Source organism: Sciurus vulgaris (genome assembly GCF_902686455.1).
Source record: "Sciurus vulgaris genome assembly, chromosome: 3".
NCBI lineage: Eukaryota > Metazoa > Chordata > Mammalia > Rodentia > Sciuridae > Sciurus > Sciurus vulgaris.
In genome coordinates this window covers 131,416,459-131,432,009 of record NC_136463.1, presented here as the reverse complement: position 1 = coordinate 131,432,009, position 15,551 = coordinate 131,416,459, and the positions used below count along the sequence as shown (strand labels likewise).

Below are 15,551 nucleotides of genomic sequence, written 5' to 3'. Positions count from 1 at the left end.
CCATAGGATTTCTGGTTGGTACTCAGTTGAATATTTGTGGAAAAGAGACTCTTACACTATAGAGATGCAGATTGTCACAAAGGTCATTCCTACTCCAGAGTGGATTTTTCAAGTCCAGCCCATTATAATCCACTCCAGTGATATGCCACCATCAGAATATGCGTCACTCTCCTTGTTCTTTCCCATTTTAAGGCTTTCCCCATCAATGAATTTTATTGATCTCATTAGCGACTAAGTGGTGGTTCTCATGTGAGAAGCATATAGAAACATTTAAAAAAATCAATATCTCATATTGATTGATTCAATTTGAGATGGAATAGAATGCAGGCATTGGTTATTTTGGAAACTTTCTCACATGCAGTCATCAAAGGATGCACCTCACCTTGTTTAATAAATTGATTTATCAAACTTCTTAGCTTTCTTCATGTGTGAACTTTCACTTCATTTCAATTTCCCCCATCTTGGTAAATGGCATTTCCATCCATGTAGTTTCCTTCTTTTTTTAAATTTATTTTTATTGTAAACAAATGGGATCCATGTTGTTTCTCTGTTTGTACATGGAGTAAAGGCATACCATTTGTGTAATCATGCATTTACATAGGGTTATAGTTTCTATAATTAAAACTTGAGTCTCATTTTTCTTTCTCTGCTCACTCCTTTCCAACCAATTCATCAGACAGTAATATAGATGCAACTACCCACATATCTGTTTACTTTTCTTTAACTCATTGACCTTTTCTTAACCCAGACCATCTTCATGCTTTACCTGGACACTGAGCCACCTGGTAGCTCCTATTCCAATTCTGTATGATCCTCCACAAAGTTCTTAGATTTTAAGAATAGTCTTACTTTTTAAAAACCAAATAGTTCAAACATTTAGGTAAGAATAGGTTATCTATATTCATAAAATCTTAACATTGTACTATATTTGCTTCATATACTTTTTCTATAAATGGGTAGAATAACTTTTTATTATATAGCATTTAATATTTAAAAAAATTTTACTCCATAGAATGCATTTTCACTTTAGAGGTTAGCACAGTGAAAAAAATGATATTTTTTATATTTTCATATTTGTAGGCAGATTATTTTAGGACAAGTGCCAAACATACTCAAGGATTCTCAGTTTTGAATTTGTAATATTTTGATAACATCTGCAAGGGGGACCTCCATCCTAAATGAAAATTCTTTATATTAAAAGTTTTCCAAGCTCTAATTCCTAGGATTTAGGAAATAGTAATATGAAATACCAGCATTCTCTAATTTTTAACTAGGACATGTAGCATCAGAAGCTGGTACCAACTAGGCAGAAGGGGGAGTTTTAAAAAATCAAACACTGTCTAAATATTTTGCAAGGTCTTTACTTACTCATGAAATAGCAGTCTTTCCTTTTGTCTTTCATTACCAGAACAAACATAGAGGATGTTTGGTAATGTATTATGGTAATAAAGCCGAATCCCCTTTTAGAGACTGGTAAATTAAAAGGCAAATCTCATACATAATGCTTAGTTGTGCTGTGCGTCCTGAGAGAAGCTCAAGTCTTGTGTTGGAAAACAATCCCATCAACTCACTGGAATGAGAAAGTCAGTCTCATAGTTTCTTAGATACATTCATCTCAAACTTTTCCTCAAAGATTAAATTATAAAAATAAGTACATGATTGGGAGAAGAGGTCTGTCTCAACAGTGAACTTCTCCCTTGTTTCCACTTACTGTCCCTGACTGGCATGACAAAGCAGATGAAAGGAGGTTCACAGTCAGTTCTTCAGGTACTAAACCAGAACGCTCAGAGCCTCCACAGCATGGTGACAGTTTCGTGATAGTTGAAATAACAAAGCTCAGCAAGGTTAATGCTGAGAGTGTCACGATGTCTGCCTTGAAAACTTTGGGCCAAGTATCTCCATGGATAGTCAGAAACAACTTGTCCAAGGCCTAGAGACCATGGAAAGTGAGGGATGCTTCCAGAAAGTAGTACATTTCAGAGCAAGGATTCAGATCAGCAGCTAGACACAGATTAGGAGCAAAACACTGCTAACCCTCTCACTAGTCCAGTGGAGTGGTACAGCCTTGGAAATAGAAAGGTGGCTAGATGACAGATGAATGAGTGCTGCATTCCACACCATCCTGGAGAACTGCTGATCAGCCTCCTAAGACACTACACAGGACACTTGATCTGCAGAAATCCACCTTCTCATTCCTTAGTTGTTCTTGTAAAGAAATAAAATTTATTGTTAGAACTGAAGCCTCCTGTATACCATTTTCTAATGCCATTTTTCTCCCTTCCTTTCTGCAGTGACTACTAATATAAATTTGGTATTTATTATTCCATGCACACTTTTATATTTTTATTCCACATTTGAATCAATAAATAATCTTTAATATTGTTTTTAAAAACTGGTAGATTACAAAGATGGTATTAGACTACAGCTTGTTCTAGTTAACATTGCTTTGATATCTGTTCATGTTGATACAAGTAGCTCTAGTTTATTTAAATTGTTGTACAGTGTGATATCAACTAGACATGATAATTTAATTGCTTTTCTATTGTTCATCATGCAAGTGACTTCCTATTTTTTTATTTTCATAAGTGATTTTTCAATGAACATTTGTGTATCTCTCTTCTGTACATGTGCAAAATATCTCTACATATATGGCAGGGAGTGAAGATTGGGGACTTAGGGCCTTAACAACTTTTCTATATTTTGCATAATTATAGTACAATTAAAAAATAAATTTTAAAACATATTATTAAGCCCCTACAATATGCCAGGATGAAGTAGTAAATAAGAGAGAGAAATTCCTGCAGTCTGAGATCTTATATTCCAGTCAAGGGAGAAGAAGTAAACTAATAAAATAATTTCAGAGAAATCTAAGTGCTTCAGGTTCTTCCACAGATTTCCATTGCATTTAGGTTTAAATATAACTCCTTTACAGGTCTAGAAGACTTGACACCATTAGGTCCCTGCCCCGCTCTTTCATTCTCCCTTTGGCTTCCTATCCTCTACCACATTGCCCATGAAGTCTTTGGAACTTACTATGTTTTTTGTTTGTTTGTTTTCCTGCTTCAGGACTTTTGTAGGCACTATCTGTCTTCCTGGAAATTCTTTTCATCATTCTTTGCCTTTCTTATGTACCTCGTTCTTTTCCTCAATATCACTTATCACAGTAATATATTTAAATATTCATGTGTCATCTACCTCACCTACTAGATTGCAAGTTCGTGAGGGAGAGATGATGCTTCTTTTGCTTCCTAAAATCTCCTCTCCTGCAGCCTGACACATAGTGGTTCTTTGGTGAATTAAAAAAAAATTGATAAAAATAAATGTTTCCTGAAAGTTTGATTAAATGCTCATTTTGAACAGGAGATTTGGTTTCAATTTTCTTCTCTCCTTTGGACTCTCTGCTTCTGATTAAGGGTTTTAGGGTGATCTCCATGGATTCCCCAAACCAGAACCAGGTCTTATCATGGCATTTAAGGACTATTGTCCTTGTGATATTGGATGTGCCACATAACCAGAGGGCCACCAGGTGACCAGTTGCAGTGTTAGTTTGGTCTTGAGGCCAAACTATCCTTATCCACAGCCAACCTCCTTATGCCATTGTATTAAATCCTTATCTCCAGCTGGTGGTATGTGACATTGCTGTGTGCATGTGTGTGTGTGTTTTAAGCTTCCTGGAAGGTTTAAGGAGAAGCCTTGCTCTTGACACATGGCTTGAAGCAGCAAGTCTAGTTTCAGTTTATCATCTTCCTTGGAGTGGTTTTGGTTGGTTACCCTATCAGGAGCCTATATTCTTATTCTTCTTTATCAGTTCAAAGTATTATGGCAGTTCACCACAAAATACTCTAGCATTTATACCTTTAAAATAAGAATATTCTCCTACATAATTAGAACAATGCTATTATACCTAAGAAAAGTTTATGTTGAGATGATATTATCTAACATTAAGTCGACTTCCAATTTTTGCCAGTTGTCTCCCCAAAAATATCCTTTGTGAAATATTTGAAATTTCCAGTAAAGAATCACCACAGTTTGTATTTGGACTTTAGGCCTCTTAAGTCTTCTTTAAACCAAACAGCTCCCATTGCTTTATTTTGCTTTTATTTTTAATTACTTTGGTCTCTTACAATGTTAACACTTTTGAAGCATCTAGGTCAGGTTTCTGATAGAACGACCAGTAATCTTCACATTCCTTAGTTTTCTTTTCCCAAATGATTAGACTTGTGCTACACATTTGGCAAGAACACTCACATTCTTGGGATGTGGCGTCATTCCCATACCTCAGGAGGCAGTGATGTTATTTTGTTCATTATTGGTTATGCTTAATTTGGTTACTTATTTAAGGTGGTGTCTGGCAGATCTCTTCATTATAAAGAAAACTGTGATGATTGTAATTAATAAGAAATCTTAGGGGTGGCACTTGAAGACCATGTGAATATATTGCTTAACATGACATTTACCAAATGGTATTAGTGTCCAGTGATGATCCTGCTTGGAACCATTACTATATTGGTAGTTGCAAAATAGATAGTACATAATTTTATCATTCATTCTACATTTTTAAAGTTTGAATTCTATAGAGAAGACTTTTATCTCCTCTTCCCCCATCCCTTTCTTGGAGCTTTTCAAAATATTACTGTGGATTTACAGGTTCTTTTTTTTTACAAGTTATTTTAATAACATTTTAATAAATAGCACACTGTGGAGTTCCCTTAGGATGCCCATCCTAATTTTGAAATTTTACAGTTCATTTTAGTCTCTCTTCACTTACCATGGCTAACTACTATAGTGATGATTTATTGTCATTTATGCTGTATAGGTAAATTAAACATGAAGTTGAATATATTACTGAGATTAAAAATCCATGGGGGAAAGTTCCCAGTGATAAAGTATCATATACAGAATTACTCTTCTCCCTGTTCCCTAACAATGAACTTGCAACTCATGCTTTCTCTCTTTTATTGGTAGGATCGAAGATTCAATGATGAAATTGACAAGCTAACGGGATATAAGACAAAATCACTATTGTGCATGCCCATCCGAAGCAGTGATGGTGAGATTATTGGTGTGGCCCAGGCTATAAATAAGATTCCTGAAGGTGCTCCATTTACTGAAGATGATGAAAAAGTAAGATTTCATGACTTGCATTACTTGTACTTTCCTTTTTGATCATTGATTGCTGCTACTCTCCCTGAAAAGACAGAAATTATGTGAATAGCTGTTCAATTAGCCTATTCATGGATCAAAGAGCTTTTTTCATGTTATCCAAAATGTAATGGGAGGTTTTTTTATATTTCATAAAATGTAATATAATTAAAAATAATTACTTTATCTTTTTTTTTAAAGCTTGTTTTTCATTATAAGTCTTGGCAGGATTCTTGTTATTCCTTGGTCTTTATCTTCCTTATAAGCAAGCTTTTTAATTGAGGATGACCATACCACTACACTACACATGGCCCAAAGAAAGACAGGGAAGAGAGGAAGATTACTGTGTTTCAGAAATTCAGCATTTTCTCTTTTATTTTTATAACTATAATAAAGAATTGTTTTCTCAGTTCTTATATAAAAAACTCAATAAAATGAATGTTATTTAATTGTTATTCCAAATTGCTAATAAAAAGAACAGTATTTTCTGTCCCCAAAGAGCAGTTGACCTTAGTAGAAGTGATGTACTTTTTGTTCTAAAAATTTAAGTCTGTCAACTTATCTTAAAAGTGAAACTCTTCAAGTAACTGAAGATCTGGCCTGAAGCTCTTACCTTCATATTGAATAGAATCTGGTTGAATATACAATTTGTAGTAAAGCAAATCTCAAATTAGTTTGCTTAACTTTGATGACTGCCATATTCTTATTTGATTAAAAAACACTTTATAATTTAAACTTTCTGGATGTGGGTTTACTTTTTGCTAGTGCTAATTACTAATGCACTAATGTTCTGGTACAGAAGGTCAACATAAAATATGATTATAGTAGAAGATATTTAAATGAAGAAACTCCTTGATTTCTGTTTTTTTTTTTTTTCAGAATCTCTATCTCTTTATTGAAATGATCTTTTGCTTCCTGCAGTTGCTCTTTTAACTGTTTATTGGAGTGATCATTCATTGCCTGTACTTGCTCTCTTATCTTGTCCTTTGCTTTGAGGATCATTTTAATTATGTATATTCTGAACTCCTTTTCTGACATTTCTTCTACCATGCTGTCATTGGATTCTATTACTATAGAATCTTGGTTTGTTTGGAACACTTTCTTCCCTTGTTTTTTCATGTTGTTCATTCTTCCCCTCTAGCAGTGTGGATCTGGTATATTGCAGTTTCCCCCCACTTATAGGCTTATAGTGACCCTGCAGGTTTCCAAAACCTCTCCTTTAAGGGGGAGATCAATATTAGCAGCACCCGGTACAGATAATATGCAGCCTTGAACCAAATAGCCCCTATGAAGATATTAACAGTATGGTCATAATAAAGAGAGAGAATGAGTTCAATTATTTTCTACAATATAACCAATAGTTTTGCAATGAGGTCTACAGTTTCTAGTGGTGGACAAAGAGAATGGGGAGGGTATGTAACTGTTAATGGGATAAGAAAGGAGTATATAGAGGTATTAGATTGTAGGAAGAGTGAAAGTGTAATCAAAAGAAGTTGGTTGTTAGCATGAGAAAAGGGAGAAAGAGACTCTGAGGAAACAAGTAAACAAAAGGAAAATGGAGAGAGTGAGAAAAATAAAGAAATAAAAATTCAAAAAGGAAAAAAAAATCTACCCTATAACAGTCATACTATTCAAACCTCCCAGTCTTCAGTAGCCTAATGCATCAGAGGTACCTGAGAATGAGCTTCCAGTCTCCAGCATGTGTCTCAGGATGGGAGTTGCCCCACATAATGATGATGTCTTCTGCTTCCAGGATTCCTGCAGATTCCTGCACTGGCTTCCAAACGTGTTAGCAAATGGGGAGCTGCAGTGCAGGCACCTGGTTGCAGGTGCCAAGTCCACATAGGGTGTGGTTGGTGGGGCCAAGGGAGTCCTGAAGGCTGAAACTCCTTGACTGAGGTCATTTCTGTGGTGGAATTGGAACAGTAAAAGTTTATAAACTCATAGAGAGTTATAGGACCTCAGATGATTTCTTACCAATTTGATAAACTACTGCAGTGTATGAGGCCCCTGGGTTGGGTCGTGGACACAAAGGGGCTCTGAAGGGACTTCGTGGAAAAGGCGGTATTTGATCTGATTTTTGAAGCAAGACCTCGTCCCATCAGACAGAATCATGTGAGAAGGAGAGGACATTTAGAAATGTATATATATGTAGGCTACCTCATATGCCATAAAAATATTTCCATAGAATGTATAGATAAAAAAATTCACTTTGTGTCAAAACTGACAGAATCCTGAGAATACTGCTTACAGTGATTAAGACAAATATTTGGAGTTAGTGGCTTTTCAAACATAACAACAACATATATATATATATATATATATATATATATATAACATTTTTTTATCCATTCATCTGTTGAAGCACCTAGGTTGGTTCCATAGTTTAGCTACTGTGAATTGAGCTGCTATAAACATTGATGTGGATGCATCACTGTAATATGCTGATTTTAAATCCTTTGGGTATAAACCTAGAAGTGGGTCAAAGTATGGTTCCATTTCAAGTTTTCTGAGGAACCTCCATACCACTTTCCATAATGGTTGCAGCAATTTACAGTCCAACCAGCAGTGTATGAACCTTTCCCCCTACATCCTCACCAACATTTATTGTTGATTGTATTTGTGATAATTGCCATTCTGACTTGGGCCAGATGAAATCTTAGAGTCATTTTGATTTACATTTCTCTAATTGCTAAAGATGTTGAGTAATTCTACTTTTCAATCTAAGGTTATTCCATACACATATGTCCACATGTGAATGTAGTCTACACCTGCTATTTGGGGAAATTATCAAGTTTCCTGTTTTTCACTAATACAAATAGCCCCTGAATGAACATCTTGAACAAATTACCTTTTTTTTTTTTTTTTTTTTTTTTTTTTTGTTATTTCTTTGGGGTATATTCCAAAGACTGAAATTACTGAGTCAAAGGGCAAGAAAAGTTTTATAGCTCTCATTCCATATTCTCAGAGAGCTTTTGGAAATATTGAACACATTTACACTGGTAGCAACTCACATATACCTATTTTCTCAGCGCCCTACCAACTTTGTTTAATTCACATTTAAAAACCCAGATTAATTCTCCTTAGTTTCCCAGGAAGGTTTCAGACCACCTCCTCCCATATTCAGAGTGTCTATTCCAGTAACAGAAGTGATTTCAGTGCTGCCCACATGGAAGGGAGAGGAAGCCTTGTCCTGAGTATTGAGTCTCTGGGCCCTGGAAGCCAGAAAGCCTCCAAGTTAGGTTTAAATCTTTGCCTGCTGCTTGTTAGCTGAGTGACCTTGAACAAATTGATGAATCCCTCTGAGCCTTATAACCTTCATCATAGAGTTGTGAGGAGTAAAATAGACAATAGATATGAAGTGCCTAGAATAACACCAATAAATGAGCCTCAGGAAATCTCACCATATATTTCAAAGCCAAACTGAAGTAATTTGAACCCTGTTTGTTATTTGACTGTGTACATACAACTTTTATCCCATTATTCATGTGGATACTGGTTAATTTCTTGCACATTTAGTATAATATGATTTGTATATCCTGATATCTTAAAATTTCAACTTCTGGAGATGGTAAATTATATATGGTATAATTTAAAACATTTGCAATATGAAAATCAGGAAGTTATTTGAAAATTAGATGCTTTATATTCATTTGGGACTATTTGTATATCCAACATAATGGCTCATGTGATCATATTTTGTTTCTTGAAAATTCTGCGCTTAAGATTCAATGGCTGGCTATGTGGTATCATGTAATAATTATTGGAAGAAACTGAGAAGGTAGTCATTTCATTCTCCACAACCCTGATCCAATGTAGGGATCTATATTTGACAGATGGTCATCCAGCCTCTGCCTAGGAACATTCATTTTACTTTAAAATCATGTTTTTTAAAGTTCTTGGATAATTAGCAAGAATTTTATCAGTAGTGATCAAGTTTTGTGTGAAAAATAGTCTCACATATGCACTTATTAATAATTTAAGTTTAATACTGACAAATTACTGGTTTGGTAATTCACACTGGGAGTACATGTAAAGGCAGACCATGCAGAAGAGATGATTGGAATTTTCTGGTTCACTTCATAGGTTTCAAGCAAATGCTCCTGTTTTTCAGTGATATGTATAAGCTAGTTGATTCAGGTGTTATGACTAGAGTCCTTGCCTGCAGTTAATGTATCAATTTGTTTTACTGGGTGAGTAAAGGGAGATGCTATTGTGCAGAATGAAAAAAATGAGACCAGACAGGAGGAAGCATTTGTGATCTGTTAAGGTGTATGGGTGCTCCGGCATGCAAATGGAGAGATGGAAATGAGCACAGGCTCTAATCAGCCCTTTTGGGTTGCCTGTTCTTCAGCCCCAAAGGTGGTATTTCTTATTGCCATGTTGCATAAAGCTCAATTATGTCTATTGCAGTTATTTTCCAACAGCTGATGTTAACAGTTGCGGCTTGAAGTTCTTCTTTGGCTAATCTCTGTGGTGTTTCTTTAGTTTGTGGTCACCTCTCTTCTGCTCATAACTCAGAGCATTTGGCTACCATGCTACTTTATTTTGTGCCTACGTGTTCAGACACCCTGTGGAGCTGGGATGCAGCCAGCTGAGCTTGGCTGTAGGGGACCGGGAGAGAGTGGTTGGCTGCAGTCCAGGAACTTGTTAGTGGCGATGCTGTCCTACCAACTGGTGTTGAGGAAGGCACATGGCTGATCCTAACAAGACTCTGTAAAGTCTGGAATTTTGTTATCAGCAGCAGACCTGAGACTCATAGCCAGATAATGGGGGAGGATTTCATAAGCTTTTGGCCTTATGTTTCTAAATTATTTCTGATTATGTAGGGCTAATATTTAGGATGTTAAATACATTATGCTGATAGGGGTAACAAATTAGTGGCCCCAGAAGACTGAATGCAATTCACTCAAGTGTTACTTGCGTGGGATTTGACTGGCATAAGATTGATTTTTAAAATTTGAATACCTTTAGACATGGCTGTAGGCTATAGTTCTACCACAATAGCAAATCCCCAAATAACTAATCAGTTTAAGAAAATCACCCATATGGGAGCAAAGATAGTCAGGTTTCTTCTGTCATCTTATGAATAATTTGTTCCTATAAAAGATACTTTTGAAAAGTACCAAATTTCAAATTTTAAAAAACATTTTGTTATATACATAGATATATTACAACTCTGCCAAGTTACTTTATGTGTTTTCTATTAGTACTCATTGTCTCAAAGATACTTAAGTGCTAAAAGAGAAATGAATTAACTAATTGTAATAAATGTCCTTTGTGTTCTTATTATTTTTCCTTTCCTGCCTATATTTGAACTAAGATTTTTGAACATGTTGCAATGAAATTAGAATTAATTGGCAGTGTTCAGGAAAAGCGGTTTTAAAAGTTCTGGTAGATGGTCCATGATTTCAAATTGTATTTGATCATATGATCTCACTCTGGGAAAAAGTTTGGATCACATTCTATAAGTGGGGCTGGAGTTGTAGCTCAGTGATAGAGTGCTTGCTTAGCATGTGTGAGGCACTGAGTTTGATCCTCAGCATCACATAAAAATAAATAAAATAAAGATATTGTATCCATCTACAACTAAAAAATATTTTTAAAAAATTCTATGTTATTAATTGCAGTATTTTGTCTATTTGCCTTTTAATGTTAATAACCCAGGGTCACTGTGAAACTATGGGAACTTCTGAGACTAATTTGTTCATATTCTATGCATTCACTGGACAATATCTGGCTGAGAGATAAAGAAATAACCAAGATTTATGAGAAAACTATTATCAACACTATATATCTGTAAGAATTCAAGTCAAACTTCAGGGATTTTTTTTGGTGGGGGGCTGGAAAATATTATTATAGACTCCCATTTATATTCCTTGCCTCTTCTCATGCAGAGTCTAACTTTGGAATAGCAAGGCGAATCTGCCTGCCACAGTCCAGTTTAGGGGTTAACATTTGATGAAAACTGGTCTGCTTTGCTCCCAATCTTGTCTTCTGCTCCCTACTCCCATACTTTTGCTTATATTCTTATTTAATTACAAGGAGTTCTCTTCTTTCCTTTTTTTTTTTTTTTAAACTTAAATCAAATTCTGTCATCTTAGACCTCGGTAGGACTATTCCAAAAGTGAATATTGTTCAACATTAATAGTGTTCCCCAACCTCTGAAATGCTCTGATGCTGAATACTCTTAAGTGTCCACACCCCACCTGATAGAGAACAAGGACTTTGGGTTACTTCCCCCAACTCTGCCCTCTTTCAGTAGGAAGCAGCTTGGAAATATTGTCGCCCATTTTTCCATAGCAATGGAATATAGAAATTGACAGTGGGGAAATATAACAGTGGTCTACTTTATGCTTTGGATATAACCCTTGCCACTCTACAACTGCAACTTATTTTTAAAATGGACATGGTTCTCTTCCTCTGTCCCTGCTCCTCCCTCCTCTCTCCCAGTCACTAATTTCAGGGGAATCAGGATTACCTTTCTTCCCATTTTAGGCAGATTTATCTGTCCTTGAGCACATACCCACCATAGGGATGAAGTAATCCCAGACTTTGGGGATGGTACTAGAAGATCTCAGAAATAACTACTTCACAAATTAACAAGTGAATTACAACTTCACCAGAGAACATGTGGAATATAGCCTTTGAGTCACCTCTTTAAAAAACACCTGTTCCTGCTGGTGGGCAGAATCACAGCTTCTGGGACAGGAATACCCTGTGTTTCTCCTTTGCTAGTAAAGCAATAAACCTTCTTTTTCCTTTTTCTCAAAACAGAAATGAAAACAAAAACATCAAATAAAAAAAAAAACCTCAAAAGTGGTCCCTGATATTTTACATTTTAACTTTTTTTCAGATGTCCCAAAATGATTACAGTTAGATTTGAACTAACTGCTCATTGAATACATATACAGTGGTCAAATATTCAGGAATTTAAAAAGTCAATATATAACATGACACAAAATGAAGGACAATTACTACATTGTGTAATTTTTTTATTCCATATGGTTGACATGCATGTAGATTTACATGTCCCTGGAAAACATTTTAATGTCTTTGGATAGCTTGCATACTGGTATTTGTAATTTCATGCTTCCTTAGTTTCCCTCTCTTTCTCTTTCTTTTTTTCTTTTCCTCCTCCTTCTTCTTCATCTTCTTCCTTTTATTTTTTTCTTTTTCTTTTGGTACTAGGGATTAAACCCAAGGGGTGCTTTATCACTGAGCTGCATCCCCAGTTTTTATGTTTTATTTTGAGACAGGGTCTCACTATGTTACCCAGGTTGTTCTCAAACTTGCATCCTCCTACCTCAACCTCCCAAATCAATGTGGGTACAGGTGTGTGTCACTGTACCCAGCTTCTATTTTCTCTTTTTATATTTCTAAGAGTTACCAAGGACATGTTAAAATACCGAGATGCAGCAGCCTTCTATCTCTTTCAATATACTCTGAGTATCTAGTCAGGTAGTTTGCAGTCATCAGTAACATGAAACAAATGAACTCAGAAGATGACAGGGCTGTAGTTATTACAATGCTGAATGTTGAGGGTTTTCACTATCATGTATCCATCCAGCAGTTTTAATGGTTGCATAGCATCCCATTGGGTTGGGGAACCATTATTTCACTCATTGTTTATTGAGTTTCTTTTTTAAAAGGCATTACCATGTTTGAGATATGATGGTAAGTATGAATGGATAAAAATTCCTGCCCTTATACTTCTCAAAAGAAGAAATAGAAACAGCCAACAAATATATGAAAAAAATGTTTAATATCTCTAGCAATCAGAGAAATGCAAATCAAAACTACACTGAGATTTCATCTCACTTCAGTCAGAATGGCAGTTATCAAGAATACAAATATTAGTAAGTGTTGGTGAGCATGTGGGGGGAAAAAGGTACAATCACATTGTTGGTGGGACTATAAATTAGTGTCACCACTCTGGAAAGCTGTATGAAGATTCCTCAAAAGACTAGAAATGGAACCAGCATATGACCCAGCTACCCCACTCCTCAGTTTATATCTAAAAGATCTAAAATCAGTACACTGTAAAGGAACTCAGCTACATCAATTTTTAAAACGGCACAATTCACAATAGCCAAGCCATGGAATCAACTTAGATGCCCTCCAACAGATGAATGGATAAAGAAAATGTGGTATATACACATGGAGTTTTACTCAGCCATAAAAAAGAATGAAATTATGGCATGTGCTAGTAAATGGATGGATTGGAGATTATCACCCTATAATGGTTAATTTGAATTGTCAACTTGATTGGATTAAGAGATGCAGATGATTAAGAGGCTTCTAGTGTGTCAATGAGGGTGTGTCTAGGAATGAGTGAAATGTGGGATAGTGAATGGAGTGGAGACCACCCCTAAGCATGGGCAACACTGCCCAATAGGATGGTAGCTTAGATGGAATAAAAGTTGGAAGAACAAGGAAGCAGATGCAGATGCAAATTCCACTCTTCTTGAACTGGTTCTTGATTGCTACTTTGATAGTCTGAGATTTCAAACTCTCACTTCTTCACTCTTCCAAAGAGGACCTTGCCAGTGACTCTCCAGGGAGTTTCCAGAGGGTTGATCTTGGACTAGGGTAGCACTGTTGATCCCTCTTGTTCTGTTCTGGGGCCTCTGCCTCTTGGACTGTACAGGTACTGGTTCTTCCAGCTCTCCGGCCTGCAGATAGCCATTGTGAACTACACAGCTTCTGATCATGTAACCCAATCTAATAAATTCCTTTTTTATAATCATACTTCCTGTTGGTTCTGTTCCTCTAGAAAACCCTGACTAAAACACATGCTAAGTGAAATAAACCAGATCAGAAAGTCAAAGGTTGAGAGTTTTCTCTGATATGTGGAAGCTAGTCTAAAATAAGGAGAAAGAAAAAAAAAAAAAAAAAAGAAGGAAAAAGAAAAGGAGGGTTGGTGTGATCAAAATAGAAGAAAGATCAGGAAGGGAATTGAGGGAGAGTGAGGGAGAGGGAGGAGGGATCTTATAGGTGGTATAATATTCCATTGTATGGATATACTATATCTTATTTATTGGGTTATTTCCACTACTTGATTATCTTGAACAATACTGCTATAAACCTACATGTAGGTTTTGTGTGAACATACGTTTTCATTTCTCTTGGATATATACCTTGGAGTGGAAGTGCTGGGTCATATGATAACTCTATTTAACATTTTGAGAAACTACTAGACTATTCTGCAAATCAGTTGCACTGCTTTTTATTTCTGATAGCAATATATGAAGGGTCCAGTTTCACCACATCCTCACCAAGACTTGCGATGTGGCTTTTTTATTATAAGCATCCTAGTCAGTATGAAGTGGCATTTAATTGTGGCTTTGATTTGTTTTGCCCTAATGGATAATGATGTTGAACGCTTATCTTTTCAAATGCTTATTGGTAGAACATTTATTTTTAGCCTGTTGCTAAATTTCACACATTTTCTTTCCAGAAAATTGTATTACTTTACAATGCCAATAGCAGCATATCAATTTACAGCTTTTATCAGCTTCAATATTTTAATTTTTAAAAATTGAATTTCCTTGATTTCTAATTTCACTTCATTTCCACTCCTTTGATTTATTCTGTATATGCATGTATTCCACAAGCAATCGATCAACCATTGGTCTAAGTTTTTGTGTTTTTTCTTTTTTTGCCTAGAAAAATATTAGCACAATGCAAACTGACTTGAGTCAATTTGGTCCAAACATTTCTCCTAGGTTATTTAAAATAGCTCCTAGGTACAGTATAATGGCTGCCAAAATGTATGAATTAGGTGTGAGTTGGCTATTTTCCCATAAGCTTGCTATTTTGTTTTATTAACAGCAGATCTCTGACCAAATCCTGCCACACATAAAGACTTTATTTAAACAAAAGTTTATTAGCAAGTCATATCAAATAGTTCATATATTCTGTTCAGAAAGCTTTATGAATTCCAAGCTCTATTTCTTTTAGGTGATCTAAACATGCCTTGAAATATTCAGAAACAGAATCTGATTGCTCTGATATGACATCAGGCAGAATCCTTTGACCCGGTAGCAGGAATGAACAGCCTCAGGGTCTATCCCCATGGTTACGAGTTTGGAACTTGCTAGATCTTCACCCTTATTAGTAGAAGCAGGTGTCTTTTGAGTATTATAACCAATGCATGTATCTTGAGTGTCACCAATTGAGGTAATTAGATTTGATATCTAATATTCATTGTACTTATTAACAAACTACTAATTTCACTAATGAAATGTATTTCTGACATTAGCAAAGGCTCAAGAAATGGAACAGTTAAAGATCTCTGGGACACTTGCAATATCCATATTTGGAGTCTGGTTTTCTGATTACTCCTGAGTATAAATTCTTGGTAGGGCAACTGTCTGCTCCTTGACAAACCTCCTCCACACATCTGC

General features: G+C 35.7%; 1 protein-coding gene across 3 annotated transcripts in view; it reads left to right on the top strand.

Moving 5' to 3' along the window:
• PDE11A (phosphodiesterase 11A) overlaps window positions 1-15,551 on the top strand; it is a 369,784-nt gene that overhangs the window by 37,385 nt on the left and 316,848 nt on the right. For all 3 annotated transcript variants that reach the window (XM_079132189.1, XM_079132190.1, XM_079132191.1), the window contains exon 2: window positions 4,966-5,124. In XM_079132189.1, the coding sequence (XP_078988315.1) occupies window positions 4,966-5,124 (159 nt within the window). The remainder of the gene's footprint in view (window positions 1-4,965; window positions 5,125-15,551) is intronic.